This window comes from Setaria italica, chromosome VI (genome assembly GCF_000263155.2).
Source record: "Setaria italica strain Yugu1 chromosome VI, Setaria_italica_v2.0, whole genome shotgun sequence".
NCBI classification, from domain to species: Eukaryota; Viridiplantae; Streptophyta; class Magnoliopsida; order Poales; family Poaceae; genus Setaria; species Setaria italica.
In genome coordinates, this window is record NC_028455.1 from 21,545,019 (window position 1) to 21,562,875 (window position 17,857).

General features: G+C 44.6%; 1 protein-coding gene across 5 annotated transcripts; it reads right to left on the bottom strand.

Annotated features, from left to right (window-relative positions):
* Positions 1-307: 307 nt before the first annotated feature.
* Positions 308-12,649, bottom strand: LOC101775990 (putative methyltransferase NSUN6). Of its 5 annotated transcripts, none has more exons than XM_004973238.3 (12): positions 12,336-12,649; positions 11,252-11,576; positions 10,607-10,754; positions 10,273-10,410; positions 9,521-9,583; positions 8,824-8,945; positions 7,511-7,748; positions 6,806-7,014; positions 5,658-5,758; positions 1,821-1,902; positions 1,189-1,253; positions 308-855 (listed from the first exon to the last, which is right to left on the bottom strand). In XM_004973238.3, the coding sequence occupies exons 1-12, from the start codon at positions 12,500-12,502 to the stop codon at positions 741-743; spliced, it is 1,773 nt and encodes a 590-aa protein (XP_004973295.1). In that variant the 5' UTR covers positions 12,503-12,649; the 3' UTR covers positions 308-740. The 5 variants fall into 5 exon arrangements, 4 of the variants coding, with proteins under 4 accessions (XP_004973295.1, XP_014660825.1, XP_004973294.1 ...); XM_014805339.2 differs by having other exon boundaries at positions 6,806-7,032; XM_004973237.3 differs by having other exon boundaries at positions 6,806-7,038.
* Positions 12,650-17,857: the final 5,208 nt, after the last annotated feature.

The following is a 17,857-nucleotide window of genomic DNA, read 5'->3' on the forward strand; positions in this document are numbered from 1 at the left end:
TGCTGATGCCGTCTTCAGTCTCCAAACGACATTGCAAACACGTCACTCGCAAATTTCACAGTTTGGCCAGTGCTTGTGTACCTCCATTTCAAAATAGTTGCCATTCTAGCTTTCTTGTAAGTATTTCTGTTTTTAATTATCAATCCCTAAGAATCAGTACAATTTAACAATATGCTAATTATATATTATGAAAATATTTGTCTTGGTGAATCTAAACCATGATTCCTATGATGCTAAACTATACAAATGTTTAGAAATTGATGGTTAAAGATATAAAAAAATAGGATAAAGCTAGAATGGCAACTAGTATAAAACCATTTTCATTTTTCATATGTAAAGTCTTCAAATTCGGTTACAGGAACTCTTTAGAGGTACCATCGTCTTCCATTCCATGCCGACGCTATCAATATAATCTGGTGGTTCAAACTACGACAGTGTATCAGTATCACGTCTAAATGTTTGAAATCATAGTCGCCTCATCATCTCATTATAATGAACAATGGTTCGTTGAACAAAAGAAAATTTTGAACCAATTTTAAACACCGAAGGGCAAAATTTCAGAGGGTAAGAGCTGCAGTCCCCCTCCATGGGTAGAGCCGTATATGGTTTTTACATGTCCAAAAGTATGCTCTCGGGCCTTAGCAGACACCATCTGCGAAGTTGAAAGCTGACATCCGTGCCATGATTTTGCAGCCTCAAGCATATGAAGTCAGACGCACAAAAACTTTCACCCGGTCCATTTAGTCCTCTTTCTCTCCGACATTAAATTTTGCAATGAAGAAACCAATGGTATCCACTGGTGAAGATGGATCGAACCTCTGAACAAGTTCAGCTTCATGCTCTGTCAACCATTCCCTATAAAGGCATTTTTTTTTTCAGAGTTGGAAGAGAGAATTTAAGTAAGGTGCGTATGGAGAAATTTGGATAGTGTACATTATAGTAGAAATATATGTCCAGCTTGGACAAAAGGAAAAGTTCTCAAGATGCACCCAGAGAACAACCCAGACCAGTTTGTGGTCTGAAAATCACCAGATTACCAACAAGTAAATGAACTGTCCTAGTCCAGTTTAGGGGTAGTTGCCAATAATTAAAAATATAATATAATGAAATATGATTGTGACTATGATCTGGCTAACAGGCATAGCCGCATAGGTGACGAATTTCAAACAAATTAAACAATGATCTTACTCGGTATATGTCTTGTTGAATAGCTCATATGAACCAACAATACCAGGCCCTCCAACTTTTGGGTTCTGAAATAAAAGAATGAAAGGTATGTGGGAAAATTTTAGTAGTCTGGAACAAATAGCGATAAAAATACAGCTTTTAAACAATAATGTGAAGACCGGCTGGAGATCTGCAAGATGACAAGATTTTATTCTAAAAAGACATGCTATCAGTTCAAACTATCAAATAAAATTCCTTGGCAACTAAGCATCATTGCAAAGTTCGAAAACAATATTAAGAATGTATATATCACATAATTTTGTATTCTATAACCAGCTTCTCACGAGTTATAATGGTTAGAGCGGTGATCTCTGGAGGGTCACTGGAACCACCCATGCCAGCCCGCATTCGGAGCCTGGTTGTACCCTTCTTAAGGCTATGCCTGGGGGTGTCTCCCCCCAAGATCTAGGGTTTCCCTTTTTCTTCATTCTATGGAGTATGGCTTTATTAATTTGGCTTTCTTATTTTGCAATCTACTTCCCAGTACCTGAGTCATGGTGTAGTTTATGACCATAACGATGAAAGGTTTGAGCAATGTACAAATTAATCGACTGCTCTATTGCCCAGACTATTTTGCAAATAGTGGAACTAACCTGTGATGCCAGTGACAGAAATTTGTAGGTATCCAATGCATATCTCACCAAGGCCTCATTCTCTCCAGGATTTATAGTACACCTGCAAAGACGAAAAGAAAGAGACGAGTACCAATAAACAGACTATTCACTGAGCTCTCTTTTTTCTACTTTCAATTATAGGCCACGTATACCACAATACCAGTATGTATTGTATGGCATGCTTATAGCAGATGGATAACAATGTAAACTAGCCATTTGTGGACAAAACTAGGATTAAATTTCAAGCTCTTCGATCAAATAGCAATCAAGGATAGTCACTGAAATATATGAACATGGAACTAGTTGATTGCTTCACGACATGGGTAACAGCAAAACACAAATTTATGACTAGAGCCAACACAATAGTTATGTCTGGTATTCATGCAGCAATTATAATGACTTCAGGTGATTAATCACTAGCTGCACTCTAGTATCATGTGCCTGTTCTTTGTGTCCAATTTGTGGACAGGCAAATCAGGTGACCTTAGGAGCTTCTAGCCGTGTCCAGTAAGAAACAGCTGTAAGTTGAAATGTTGTTTGCCCAGCTACCAGCTAAAATTGTTCGCCCAAAATGATCTTTTCCATTAACCACACATAGATAGCAGTTTGGGGGTACATATAGAGATAAGGCAGGGGTAGGTAGGGGTAATTTAGGCATAAGTAGCTACTACATAGATAGATAAGGTGCACATGGACCACCAACTACACCCAACACACACATGACTTATGCTATCAATCTCCCCCTAAGTTTTGCGTGTCTTGAGTGGCAGCTGGACCATCCCAACCCTAGAGCAAAGTTCCTGGAACTTGGTCCTTCCAAGGGTCTTAGTGAGGAGGTCGGCGAGTTGATCCTTGGTGTTGATGTAGTTTGCCCCGACACTCCCTTCCTCCAAGCAACATCGGATGAAGTGGTACTTCACTCTGATGTGCTTGCTTCGCTCGTGGAAGACGGGATTCTTCGCTAGAGCCAGAGCGGACTTGCTATCCACCCTGAGCTCCACTGCTTCAGCGTCCTTGCCAAGGAGATCACCGAGCAGCTGAGCGAGCTAGAGAGCCTGAGTCGAAGCGGAAGAAGCAGCGATGTACTCGGCCTCACAGCTGGATAGGGCCACCACCTGCTGCTTGACCGACTGCCAGCTGACGAGGCACTTGCCAAGGAAGTAGAGCATCCCGCTCGTGTTCTTGCTGGTGTCGATGTTGCCGGCGTGGTCGCTGTCACTATAGCCGATGAAGTGTGCGGCCCCGAGACACCTTGGGTAGTGGAGGCCGTAGTCGAGAGTCCCCGCGACGTAGCAGAGGATCCTCTTGACGGCCTGCTGGTGCTCTGTCGTCGGTCGCTGCATGAACCGACTGACGTAGCCGACGGAGAACGCCAAGTCCGGCCACGTGTAGGCGAGGTAGCGAAGGCTCCCCACAAGGCGTCGATACTGTGTAGCATCCACCTCCTCAGCCATGCTGTCGCGGCTCAGCTTCAACCTCTCCTCCATCGGAGTGAGAGCCGGGTTGTAGTCGGTGAGCCCACCCAGCTCAATGACGTGCTTAGCGTAGGCGGTCTGTCGGAGTGTGATGCCGGAGTCATCCTGGTGCACCTCGATCCCCAGGTAGAAGGAGAGAGGCCCAAGTCGCTCATCTGGAAGGTAGCCTTCATCTCCTCCTTGAACGCTTCCACCTCCTCGTCCTTGGTGCCCGTGAACACCAAATCGTCGACGTAGACGCCCACCAGCAGGGCACTGCCTCCGTTGCTCCACTGGTAGACGGCCGCCTCGTGCGGGCTTTGCTCGAAGTCCATAGTCTTTAGGGTGGAATCTAGCTTGCCATTCCAAGCCCGCGGTGCCTGCCGCAAGCTGTAGAGGGCCTTGTGCAGGCGCAACACCTTGTCCTCCTTGCCGGGAATGATGAATCCCAGCGGCTGGTGGACATAGACCTCCTTCAAGTCGCCGTTGAGGAACGCTAACTTGACGTCCATGTGGTAGATGCGCTAGCCCTCATGGGCTGCTAGCGTGAGGAGACGCACGGACTCCATCCGTGCAACAGGAGCGAAGGCATCGTCAAAGTCGACCCCCTCCTGCTGCACGAACCCACGTGCCACCAACCGAGCATTGTGCTTGACAATAGCACTAGCTTCATCCTTCTTCAACTTGTACACCCACTTAAGGGTGATCGCGCGGTGACCAGGAGGAAGATCAGCTAGCTCCCAAGTCCGGTTCTTCTCAACTTCCATCTCCAGCTTCATCGCGGCGCGCCATGCCGTGTGTCCCTCAGCCTCAGCGAAGGAGCGAGGCTCGCCGTCATCGTACGTGAGGTGCAGCTCCGCCTCCAAGTCGTGAACCACCAGTCCCAACACCGGCTGGTCGCCGAGAATGTCCTCCATGGTGCGGAACCTTAGAGGCTCACCGTTGTGGTACGCGTCGACGCGATCCTCGTCGTGAGAGAACAGAGTGGCGAACTCCACCGGGCTGTGCTCGTCATGAGCCGGTGCTGGTGCAGGCGTGCCCGAAGGAGTAGCCGTCGACACTGGAGTGTGTGGTGTGGCCGGCTATGGTGGTCGCGGTGGAAAGCTCACCGCGCCCGGAGGAGTACTCGCCGAAGTCGGTGGAGGACTCGCCGGTGTCGGTGAAGAGCTCGCCGGAGTCAGTGGAGACCCGAGGACTGGGGTAGGCACGCTTGGCAAAGAAGAGTTGCCTACTCCCCCAGCTCCCTCAAAGTGGACGTAGTCGATGGTGAAGTCGTCGTACATTGGAGTCGAGCCGTCATCCACCATCTTGCCCCACACCCAACCTCGCCCTTCGTCGAACACAACATCGCACACCGTGCGCACAAGCTGTCTACAGGTCGAGGATGCGGTAGGCCTTCACCCCCTCAATGTAGCCGACCCCTGGGGTGCTCCTATCATCAAGCTTGCTGATGTGGCTCAGCTCCTTGACGTCCGTGAGGCAGCCGACGTGCGCACAAGCTGTCTCCGGGTCGATGATGCGGTAGTGCCTCCTCGTCGGGGAGGCGGGCTGCCTTGGCTGTGCGTGCCGCCGCGGTCTCCATGGCCACCGCGCGCGCTACCTGAGCCGCAGCCGCCTCCTCGTGCACAGCAGCTCCACACCATGCCCGGCGCCGCTCTGCCACTGCCTCCTCCGCAACCGCCTCCTCGCGCTGCTCTGCCGCCGCAACCTCCTCCGCAGCCACCGCCCTGCGGCACCGCGAGCTGGTCACAGCCGAGTCGTGGGAGGAGGCCCGGGAGGTGGCTCGCGAGCGGGCCAGGGCCACCGGTGGCACGCCAACTGCCGAGCCCGCGCCAACCTGCTCGCTCCGCGCCTGGAGCCCGCCATGGGTGGTGAAGGAGAGAAGGGAGCCGCCATCGCCTAGGGAAGCCACCTGCCGCCCGTTGCCCGCGACGCCGCCTGCACACCGCCCGCGCTCACGCCGAAATCCGCCGCCGCGCCGCCCGATTCCGCGCCGCCGCCGGATCCGAACCGAGAAAGGGGGGAGGAGGGTCGCCGCCGCTAGGGTTTCGAGCTATGGTGGGGAGCACGGGAGAGAGGAGAGGGGTTGGTAAGGAAAGATTAGGCTCTGATACCAATTGTTGGCCCAAAATGATCTCTTCCATTAACCACGCATAGATAGCAGTTTGGGGGTACATATAGAGATAAGTCAGGGGTAGGTAGCAGGGGTAATTTAGGAATAAGTAGCTACTACATAGATAGATAAGGTGCACATGCACCACCAACTACACCCAATGACTTATGCTATAAAAAATAACTACATGTACAAGTTCTTTTTAGGCTTCTAACACAGATGGAGTATAAAAGTTGAACAGAAACTCACGTGGAATAAACAATCACCCCACCTGGGCGAACTAGCTTGACAGCTTGATCAAACATTCTCCTCTGATACCTTGCATGAGTTTTCAGCGACTCTAGAGTTTCCTGTCAGAATGCAATGCATATGAAAAAAAAAAGGAATCTTCCATGTCATAGTACAAGCAAATACTCCAGGTGACAAGGTGCATGCAGATGCACATCAAGCTATTAGCCGGAACAGATAACATGTCAAGCTCAATCAAAAAAACTTTGCCGTCATGAAATACTTGCACAAAAACAAAACATATATTCAAGAGTTTCACAAATCCAGGTGACAGTAGATAGGCAAGCCAAATTAAATAATACTTTGAAGAGTATCCTAAGAGATTATTAAATTTTAAAATGATTTAAAGGCTACCGCAGTAGTGCATATCATGTACTGCTACAAGAGTTGGTTGCTTTCCAGGTGGGCAAAATAGTAGCACTATCTACTCTCTAATCATCATCCTAAATTTATAACACAATTTACTTACCATCAACAATGAGCCCAATTTTTAAATTTATTAAAAAAAATAGAAATCTTTTTTAAGAATGGAACTTACTCCCATTACATCCAGTAAACACTAACTAATATAGCATCCCTATAATGTCCATTCTTGTGTTTTCATTGTTCATGAGTTTATACGTACTATGTACTCTCACTATGGGCACCATAATTGAAAGGGTTTTCTGGTGATCTTGTCCCTACTTTGAAGTGCAATTGTGTTTTTACCCTCGTTTTTTTAACTTTGTGATTTTGCCCTCAACTATTCACAAGTCAATGTGATTTGCCCTTGGTGTTTGCGTATTTGCCCCTATTTTGACTGTTGATTAGGGGCAAAATCGCATTGACTTGTGAATAATTGAGGGCAAAATCACAGTTGAAAAAAGCAGGGACAAGAACACACTAATTGAAATAATCCCGTGGAGCTTTATCCAATCTCAAGTATGTAAGTTTCTTGCTAATATAAAAATAGTAGTTGTAGGACCAGGAGCTATATTGTTTTTTTCTGAATTTTTGTTGCTTCTTGTTTACATAGGATGAACATACAAAAGGTGAGCATGCACAAGTGAAATTTGAAAGACATGATGCATTGAACAATCAATCACACAACTAAGTCAGGTGAAACGTACCTCACCAGCAAAGAGCCGAGGTCTCAAGCCAAGTGCAGAGCATGGAGCATCAAGGAGGACTCGATCAAAGCTATTAGGAAAAAATCCCTTTGACTTCTCAACTCTACCACCAGAGCAATTATTTCTTCCTGGTCCATTCTTCATCCGCCTTAAATTCTTCCTTAGTTCTGCCTTACTAACATATCTTTTGGATTCTGGGTTTTTGCCATCTATCAGAAAAGGTTGTTCTGTTTCTGTATCAGGAAAACACTTCATAAAGAGTCTAGTCTATAGGACGTGTAATGATTAAACTTTCTACTCCATCTCATTGCAAATAGAAGTTGTTCAGGAAACTGCGTCAAATACTTTGATTAGAAATTTTTGTGATATTATTTTAAGTAGAATGAGTTGCATACTATTGAAGTAGCCTTCATGATGAATCTATTAACATAAAGAATATGTTGTGAATCTATGGAACCTTTTATATACTGATACTCAAAGATAAAAAGGTTTGACTAACAAAATCCTAAAACGACTTATATTTGCAATTGCATTTCAAGAATGCGACACTGTAAACAAGATAAGGTCTCCAATAAGACACATGCGAACTGAGGAATAGTCTCACGAGGAGGCCATCCCCGGGTTCGAACTAAGAAGCATAATGTATAAGCTTGCATAATGATGAAAATCATATAAAAAATCGGTGTGAATCTGCATGCTCCTTACCAGACTGCGCCACTGTTGTTGTTGAGCTGTCTTCAACTACATTAGTAGCTCTGTCATCTACTGTGGCATGGCAAGGGTCAGAGTCCTCAGCCAATGTCTTAATTGCTTCACAGTGACCATCAGCCATGCCAACAACTGTTGCCTCATCAGTCTTCCGTACAGATTTGAGGGCATCAAGTTTATAAGCTTTAATACAATTCAAGTCCATCTCTGAAGCCAACTTCAGAATATCCATCACCTGGAATCTACTTTCATGTCAGATAAGAACAATTACAAATCCCTTACCTCAAACATGCAGGATAACTTTTCTCGAACAAACATGCAGGATAACTGCATGTCATTCCATTAAAGAAGATTTTAACACTATGTTTATAACGGCCAATCACCCTAAATAAATAAGAGAAGAGGTAAGAGAGAGGAATGCAGGACAAAAAGAACAAATGCGCTACAGAGAAGAGGCACAGCTGAGCTACGGGCCAGATTGCATGCAAACAGTGGCGGACCCAGAAATTTGTCAAAACTAGGGCCAAATTTCATTATCAAAAACTACCTCATATATCACGTAGCAAAAGTAGAAAAAAGGAAATCGATAAGACACTTGAAATTACACTTCCCAGCTCTATATCACAAGCACCATTATTTCCGCAGCATGCTAGTTCGAAGTGACCAATTTCTATCACACATCCACAAAGCAGTACATACCAACAGGGCACCGCAAGCCACTCAATCAACATCTACAACAAACCAAAAACGACTTGCGCCTAAGTAAAATGTAACCATGAATCTACCTCCTCACACGTCACACTCACTACTCTTTGCACGACGCTCAAACAAAAAACAAACAAAATCGCTCAATTAGCAACCGCCTATTGTTTGGAAGAGGGCTCCAGGCGGGCGGCAAACACGGCACATCAGGCAGCGGTAGCGGCACCAGGCGGCCGGTCGCAATGTGCCGACGCGACACCGACGACATATCTGGGAAGCAGAAGCATGTGGATTATTGAACTGCTATGCCTTAGTAGGTGAACTGTGCATCTGTGAGACTGTGACTATTGTTTTTGTCCAAAACTAATGATGATACTGGATGTTCCTGTGCGCCACGACTAGGGCCACGGCCTGGGTGGCCCTAGGCGTGAGTCCGCTCCTGCATGCAAAGGAGTTAGGCTCCTTGCTCCAACTGAACACCATAAGTCAGCACAGAAACTGCATGCACCACTTATAGCTAGCATTTTTGTTATGAGGTCATAACAAACTCAAACCTTGACCCAGGTCTAATTTTGTTATGATCTAATCTGACATGAAAAAGAATTCACCTTATTGTGAGATCTATCAAGGGCAACAACTTCTCCTTTATCCCTCATAAGGATAGCAATTGCTGTTGTTTTTCCTCCTGGAGCTGCACACATATCTAGTATTCGCTCTCCCGGCTGGGGATCTATAAAATGGGTCGCAAATTTTATGAAATACAGATCAGGCCAAAATCTTTTAGTTATGACGAAATAATGGAAGTATAGAATGCAAAAACTGAATCAAACACAGAGAGGTAAGCATCTAGGGAACAAAGTATTAAGATAGCCCAAGATTGAACTGTTTTTTCAGCAAGATTACGTGATTTTTCAACAACTTCACAGATGTTTTGGTTAAAACTGCAACTCAAGGAAGACCCAGTTTCTGTCTCAATTAGAAGCCAACCAATGCAATGATCATTTCTAACATCTGCAATTTGAATACGCCATTGTTCCAGAAAAAAAAAGTTGAATATGCATTCCTCCAAGTTTCATCACGAGTGCTTCATATTATTTCAGATGAATGTACCATCCTCTAAATAATCGTTCAGCTAATTCAATTTTCTTAGTCATGACAATTGGTTTTCTATACTTCAGTACCTGGGTTTAACACAATTAATATGAGCAATGCATGTTAGGATATTTGTATCAATTGAAAGGCAGATTATAATATTGGATAAAAAAATAACTTTCAAACTAGCAGCCAAAAAAATACAAATCGTACCAAGAACACAAGCAGCCACAACACTTGGTAAATTTTGAAGAAATATCTCCCCTTCAAGCACATCTAATGACAAAATGAATGAAGAATTAGGTTTATGAATTTGAAGGGACAGAAAAACAGTAATATGACAAAGGATAGTGCGATACAGTAGTTGATGCAGTTATATCAACTTAATTAAAGTATTGACTTGGCAATCCTTCTCACAGAAAAAGTAGATGGATAAATTCAAAAGTAGGTATGCATGTAACAAAATTAGGCATGTGTCAGCATTCACACCATTTTACATAATTGCCTTTTACGTCTGCTTCTGATGGAAACTGAAGCCCAAACAAAACTTTAGATATGTTTTGTTTCTTTTCTTTTTGGAAAGTGGGGTGGAGCGGAGCTTATCCAAATGTAATTCCTTGGTAGCTGCCACAAGAGAACATCGGGGCAAAGAAGCAATGCTAGGCTGTTTGGCAAGCTTAGCTGGCTGTGCAAATTGTAGCTGAAGGTTGAAATGATACAAATACCATTCAGATAAATGGTAATCTTTTGTTTGCTAACCAAGGGTCAATATAATATGCACTCAAGTTTGTACAAAAACTGTAAGTTTGTGTATGTATTTTATGATGAATCTATTAGTTATATGATAGCACAGAAAGGATATGCAGATTGCTATGATATATTGTGTATTAAGTATAAAGTACTGAAAGATGCTTCCATATGCTGCTGAAAATTATCCTACAAATGTAAGAAGTATGCAGATATACCATTGAAAGATGGGAGCTTGTATACCCTCTCAGTCATCTCTACTGCAATCCCATGAGGAACACGAAATATTCCAGATCTTGACATTGCAGCAGTCCCTTGACCAATGTACAAGCCTTTTCTTTCTTCATAATGTGCATCTGCAACATAGAGTATATAATATAGCTATATGAATTTGAATCTTTTATCAAGGAAAAAACTAGCAGCATAAGCTAAAAAAAATACAACAAAGAGCAACCATCTATTACAAGGGAAAATAGACATTCACAAAGGAAACAAAATCAGTTTATTTAACAAGTATAAAATAACTAAACTTTCACCCTAAAAAAAGCTTGCCTGTCTGCAATCCCTGTAAAACGGTTCCTCGTGTTACACCCACAGCCCAACCACCATCCTTGACTGGCTGCTCAACAGCAACTGACACAGCAACCTTATCGCCCTTTTCAACATGTGAACTACAGGCTAAAACACCAGGGACATACACCTGAAGGCAAAGCAAATTTGAACAAAAAGGATCAAATCACGAGTACAGATTTGCCAGTAGCAATGAACTTGTGTAGATGGCATAGAGACATATTTCAAAATAAAAAAAGAAAAACATAAAGGAAATCTAGCAACTTGTTCAAGAAAATGGAAAGTGGAAAGATCCTATTTTAATTAAGACAATGAAGCTTATGCAACATAGTATCCAGTCTAGCATTAATGACTACACATTTTATGCAATATTGCTTATGTTCAACCAAAGAAAGAATAAACTAGCTTGATTATTGAAGGTCAACATAATAACCACTGTGAACTTGTTCATCCAGATACAGCAGAATATGAAAATGTTTCCTAATAGCAAATGCTTGTGCAAACTATGTAGGCACACCAAAAACATGTTGCTGCTGTGTCTCATGAAAGGACAGTAACAGAAGTAATTCATTCAAGTTTACTCTTCCTTCTCAAAGATGGCACATATCAGGAATAGACAGAATATACCTGGGCACCTCGAAGAACTGACTCTGCACATTTTCGACTTACAATTATTTCCTTAACAGATTGGTCTGGTTGGCTATTATAATGCAACACATGTGGTCCTGATCCCTGAACAAACAAAACATTTTCAAGGCCAGCATAGGGGCACTTCTGGATTAGAGAGCTCCGTTCATGTGATTGGTCTCCGCCATTCTGCTCAACAATCTCCAAGCCATTGATTCCATCAGAGACCCCATTTTCGCATACTAGGTCCATAAGTTTTTGCATGACAGTATCAGTGGAAGACTTGAGAGTATTGACACGAATACAAGAATAACGAGAAGGATGCCTGAGCAGGAAAGCAATAGTTAGTCATATACTCATATAGAACAGTAATAGATATCGGTTACTTAAATAAGCACCAACGAACTAACAGTTATTCTGCTTCATATTTCAAAAGAGGTATGTAGCAAGTCCTAAAGCCAGTGCTCCAGAATTAACTCAAACATAACATGGTGCATTCGATTAACTTGTACAAAGACACAAATCGTATATAGACATACTACTGTCTTTAGAATAACCCTGTGATGTATTGATGATATTATCTTCCAAACATTTCAACTGTTATTAAATGTGCACTACATTAATTTGTTTAGTGTTGAACCATTGAAAAAAAAAGCATCGAATGCATAAATGCTGCAGGGCGGCAAATATCCATGAGATGGGTGTGCTGAACAGCATGGAATTCAGAATGTAACTAAAATCTTGAACGAGTATTCCTAGTTGTCTGTTGCCTAGATCCTGAAAACTAGTATTTTAAAATATCCATGTATCCATCTTGCTAATTATGAACCATTCTTTTAAGAGTCGAGCGTGTTAATTGTTAAGTTTGGGATGTGCCAGTATCAGCGTTCCGTTTTCTGTTTCCAGTCTACATTTTCCTGTCAATCTGCAGAGCTGCTCCGGTCGAACACCACACTACACAGCAACAGAACCCCAGAAATTGGACTAAAAACAAATACAGTGATCCTAGAATCAGCAGCAACCAACTGACAGGGAGAAGGGGGCAAAGCCAGAGCCAGCCTCTGGTGGGCGGGGTTGTACTCACGCGAGGGCCTCGGAGATGCGGGCGAATCGGTCCCGTCCGTACGCGGCGGCGAAGTACTCCTCCACTTCCGGCTGCCACCGCAGCTTCGGGCTGAACGTGTACCGCCCCGCGTCGACGGCGGCCGGCGGCGCCGCCGAGGGAGAGGGGGAGGAGGACGACGAGTCCATCCGCGGCTACGGCGACCGGCCGCGGGGCGAAGACGGATGGGGCGGAGATGGGGAGCGGGGACGCTGCGAGATGGAGAACACGAGGGGTGGGAGTGGAAGAGTGGCGAAGGGGAGAGCAGAGGCGGCTGGAGGGGAAAGCCTGGAGCAGAGTCGTGAGTGCTGGGGGTTTTGCAGGGCTTTAGTCGAGGGGAATTACCGAGGGCTGTTCGACTAGACTTACATGTTGTTGAAAAGCTGAGACGGTTGATTTGTTGTGAGAGAAAAATACTGTTCGGTGGCTGATAAGTCGGCCGATAAGCTGAAGCGAACAGAGTTCTTGGAATAGTTTTTGATAATTTTACAAAAAGATACTCAAATTTTACTGTAATTGACCTGAGATCTATTTTTTCCGAATAAATCCACGATCCACTGATTTGTGGGCCTCTCTTCTCCTTCCCTAACTTCGATTCCACCCTTGGGGCATTGATATATCGCAGTAGTCCGATGCCCAATGGGACACGGCAGTCGGTGCGTGAAGCAAATTCTGACTGCGTGAATCAAATTCAAAATTGAAGTAGAAATCAATACTCATCAGCGCACGGATTTTAAAAAAACAATGCAAGCAGCAAATCTGTTGCTAGCTTTACCAATCGAATAATTCTACTAGGTTATTTTCGTGACGACCCAAAATATGAATAGGTATCGGTTCGAAAAACCATAAGCAGGTATCATTATATATTTATATAATACCACATCGTTGATGGAATCTCGGATATGCTTCCTCATAATCAGTCACAATACTCAAAATCCTGTGACAAGAGCAAAAACACATAATCCTGCGGCTGCCCGCTTGGATGCAGAGGAGGTAGGCCCATAAATCACGAGAATTTCAACAGGCCTAAAAAATTAAGGAAAAAATAGAGACCCTGGAGCTGTGGGGACCTAAAAATTAAGGGAAGAAAAGGAAGGACTACGAAGAGAGGTCATGGAATGGTACACAAGTCCACGTGAATAGGTTGCCGGTCACCAGGAGCTCACACTCGGGGATGTGTCGCTCTCGGCTCACAATATTAAAAGGAAAAGGAGATAGTAAGCTAGGTTCCACAATTGAGCAAAAGTTAGTCCACAAATAAATGCTGCCGCCACCGTCGCGCACCTCAAGCTCCTCTCCTTCCCTCCCAGTTACCGCATCAAGTCCCCTCCCTCAATGGTTGGCGCTGCCCGAGCTTCCTCTATAGATGACTGCTGCCCCTAGCTCCATCCTTCCTGGGGGCGCAGTAGCAGTTGGCAAGCAACGCAAATAGGGGCGGAGACCGGGACCTCACACCCCCTCCTCTCAATGACGTCCATCCCCTTCAGATCCGGAACTAAGGCCTCCACATCTAGCAATTGGAGCTCGATTTTACACTTGATTGGAATGATTTGGAGTGGATTATAGAAGGGAGTTGAATGAAAACGAGATGAAGAGGAGGACGCACTCCTGCTCATGGCGGCCAGAGGCGCTATGGCCTAGTGCTCAAAGCGAGAATGAGGCTAGGCATGGGGAGGACGAGCGCTTGCCTGGACGACGGCGAGGACGGCAAGATGCGCAGCGCTTGGGCGACATCAAGGATGGGGCAAGATGCGGGTGGAGCCAATGGATGAAGAGGCAACGACTGGCTGGATAACGTTGAGTACGAGGGAAATCGAATGAATGGATAGAGCGGAGGTTAAGCGGTGGATTTTTTTTATTTCTATGTGTGGGTCCCACATAATAAACATTGCAAAGAGAGGATTACTACGAACAACGCACCAACACATTGTGAAGCAAAGCCAATATATTAAATATATTAGGAACAAGCAAATAATAACGTGAGAACCAGTAAGAACCCGTTGCAATGCACGGACATTTCTGCTAGTTTTCTTTAAAATTTGGAGGAATAGCCATTATCGTCCTCAGACTCAATTTAGTCCTGAACTACCACAATGGTTGTTTCGGATCTTAAACTTTCTCACACAGCTTAATTTCATCATTTGTGCTACATGTCACGCTATGTTGGCTGCCATGTCAACATCCAGTTAGATTATGTTTAAAGTGGGTTTGAATTGAAAGGACCCATTCATCCTATCTTAAAATGTATCGAAAAAATCAGCCTTTTTTTCACATGCCACCAAAGAGAGAATCAGAGAAGTAAATTTTAGAGAAATAATTTCAAACTATTTTTTTACAATTCAACGATAAGTGAAGAATGTGTCTTACAAACCTTAAACGAATGGAGATGCCTGAGTGCATGGATATGTGCATCATATACAAGTAGAAAAGGTATTCTATGAAACCTAGGTAACTCAATGCTGACATGGAGCACCAATGTGGCATAACACATAGGATGGAGGACAAAGCTGAGCCATATTAGAAAGTTTGAGGACTAAAATGATCATTTTGGTAGTCAAGGGACGAAATTGAGCCTCGGTTGATAGGTTGAGCACCAAGAAAGCTATTCCACCTTAAAATTCCATTCAAGACTTTTTTGATTAATTTTCATGATCTACAACCAAATATACACGTACGTTGCAATGTGCTAAAAAAATAACCTTATATGTCCATAGCCTAATAAGCATGGCTCCAAACATTAGAAGCCCCCACAATATATCCATTTCAAAATTAGGATTGGACCTTTAGTATGAACTAGCATAAATGCACATGCGGCACGCACGTGATTATCATGAAAAATTAATAACCAACCATTTTAAAAAAATTCAATTAGTTTTAAAATATTCACTACCCAAGCTATCCTTCATTTATTTGATTTAGGTATATAGTAATATAGTCCTAAATTCATAGATCCCTGATATATTCTACAAATAACCCTAAAGTTTTGCAATGCAATAAAAATAAGATTGTGGTTCAGTCTTCGTTTCATGATTTCCCTTGCTCATTTTCCCTAAGCAAGCACATAATCTTAATATTTAGTTTCACAATGCCACATATGATCACTACGGGAAACAGGAGTTTTGCCGAGTGCCCAGGGCACTCGGCAAAGGCCTAAAAACACTCGGCAAAGCCTTTGCCGAGTGTAACACTCGGCAAAGAGCACACGGCAAATTTTGTATCGGCAAAGACTAGTTCGCCGAGTGTCAAAACTCGAACACTCGGCAAACATGTTGCCGACGGCCAAAAAACACTCGGCGAAAAGATGTAATCGGCGAAATGCGCACTGACGGCGTCGATGTAACGGCGGGTTTGCCGAGTGCCAAACGGGAGGCACTCGGCAAACACCGGGTCTTTGCCGAGTGCCAACACTCGGCAAAGACCGGGAGTTTGCCGAGTGTCACGCGCCTGGCACTCGGCAAACACGGTCCCTTTGCCGTGTGCCGGATCCCAGGCACTCGGCAAACACGGTCCCTTTGCCGTGTGCCGAGTTCCGGGCACTCGGCAAAGCCGCCCCCTTTGCCGAGTGCCGAGTCCCGGGCACTCGGCAAAGCCGCCCCCTTTGCCGAGTGCCTTGACCATAGCACTCGGCAAACAAGCATTCCTACACCTGGGAAATGCCCCTTTGCCGAGTGTTAAGTCCAAAACACTCGGCAAAGGCCCCTCTTTGCCGAGTGTTACACTCGGCAAAGTGACCAGAACCCCCCCTTTTTCGACATTTTGCCACGTATAACGGACCCCTCTCAATTCACAATACACATATCACAGGCATTTGTAATAAACAACCACATGGATAATTCACAACCACAGGCATAATTCATAAACACCACAGGCATAGTTCAACATAAGCACGAAATAATCCATAAATCCAAGTTCTTCTCACAATTTAGTTTCCACATTGTTCACAACCAAGTCTACTTCCGTGGAGGCCAAGGAGACCACTGCGACAAATCTTGATCTTCATTATTCGAAGCCGCCGATTGATTCTGCACATAGGATAGGACATTCTGAGGTAACATCTAAAGTTGTCAAATTTAAACTATTGAATCTTAAGCACAATGTGTCAAGTGACTCACAGGAGTAGTCGTGGGTGGCTGAGGCGAAGGGAACATCATCGGCGGTGGCGGAGGCAAAGACTGTCGCATGCTCGTAGCAAAGTTCTGCATGTACTGGAACATCTGCTCCATACCCCTTCCTCCCAAGCACGGAGCAAATCATCAATCAGAGGCTCCATATACACACTCATATTATTTCCCGGATGCTCTGGAATTATCAACGACAAGAATATATTATGTCGTTGAAATAGGACGCCGGGTGGGAGATTCAGGGGGATAACGAAAATGGGCCAACAGGTGTACGGGGCGGCCGCCATTCCATAGGGATTGAACCCATCAGTTGCCAACGCAACGCGTACATTACGGGCCTCTAGCTTTTGCAGGATAAATCGCATCAAAGCTTCTCCAGGCTTCAGCATCGGATGGGTGTACCAGCTTCTCAGGATTATAGCGACGGCCATTTTTGTGCCATGTCATCTGTTTCGCGGATTCTTCAGTCATGAAAAGCCGTTGGATCCTCGGTATGAAAGGAAGATACCGTAGAACCTTCACAGGAATTGCGAGCTGTTTTTCTGATCGTCACCATAGTCAACCTCCAGAAATCTAGACGATTCACACTTCACACAGTATTTTGCTTCCGCATACTCTTTCCTAAATAAGATGCATCCCTTCGGGCAAGCATGTATATGCTCGTATGGCATCTTAAGTGCACGAAGGAGTTTCTGTGCCTCATACATGCTCTTTGGCAAGATGTGACCAACCGGGAGCAGGCTTCCAAAAACTGTCAACATAATATCAAACGCGTCTCGACTCAAACTAAACTGAGACTTCACAGCCATTAGGCGTGCAATGGCATCTAGCTGAGAAACCTTGGTATGGCCGTGAAGGGGTTGCTGTGCCGCAGACAACATTTCGTAATAAGCCTTAGCGGTAGCCTCTGGCTCCTCCTCCCTACGTGCCTCTTCGAAGTGTGCTTCATGATAGTCATTTAACATGTCTCCCACCCCGGCATCATCATCAAATTCCTCGATGTGTTGTCTCAAGACCTCCTCTCTCCCATGGTCAGATTCACCATGGTAGATCCACCTGGTGTAGTCTGACGTAAATCCGTTCTTCACCAGATGTTTGCCCATGTCTAGCTTGGTTTGCCGACGCATGTTTCCACATTTGCTGCACGGACACCAAGTCGATCGAGCTCCATTGACACTTGCAAACGCCCGTTCCAAGAAAGCATCCGTCTTGTCAAGCCATTCATTGGTCAACGTATTCTGACTAGTGCGACCCGTGTACATCCACTGACGATCCTCCATCCTCTACCATTTAAATAAGTAATACAAAATTCACATTGCATATACACGTTCCTATATTGTCTACTAGGTAAAGATAGGTCCTAATCCCACCCGAGGATGTGTA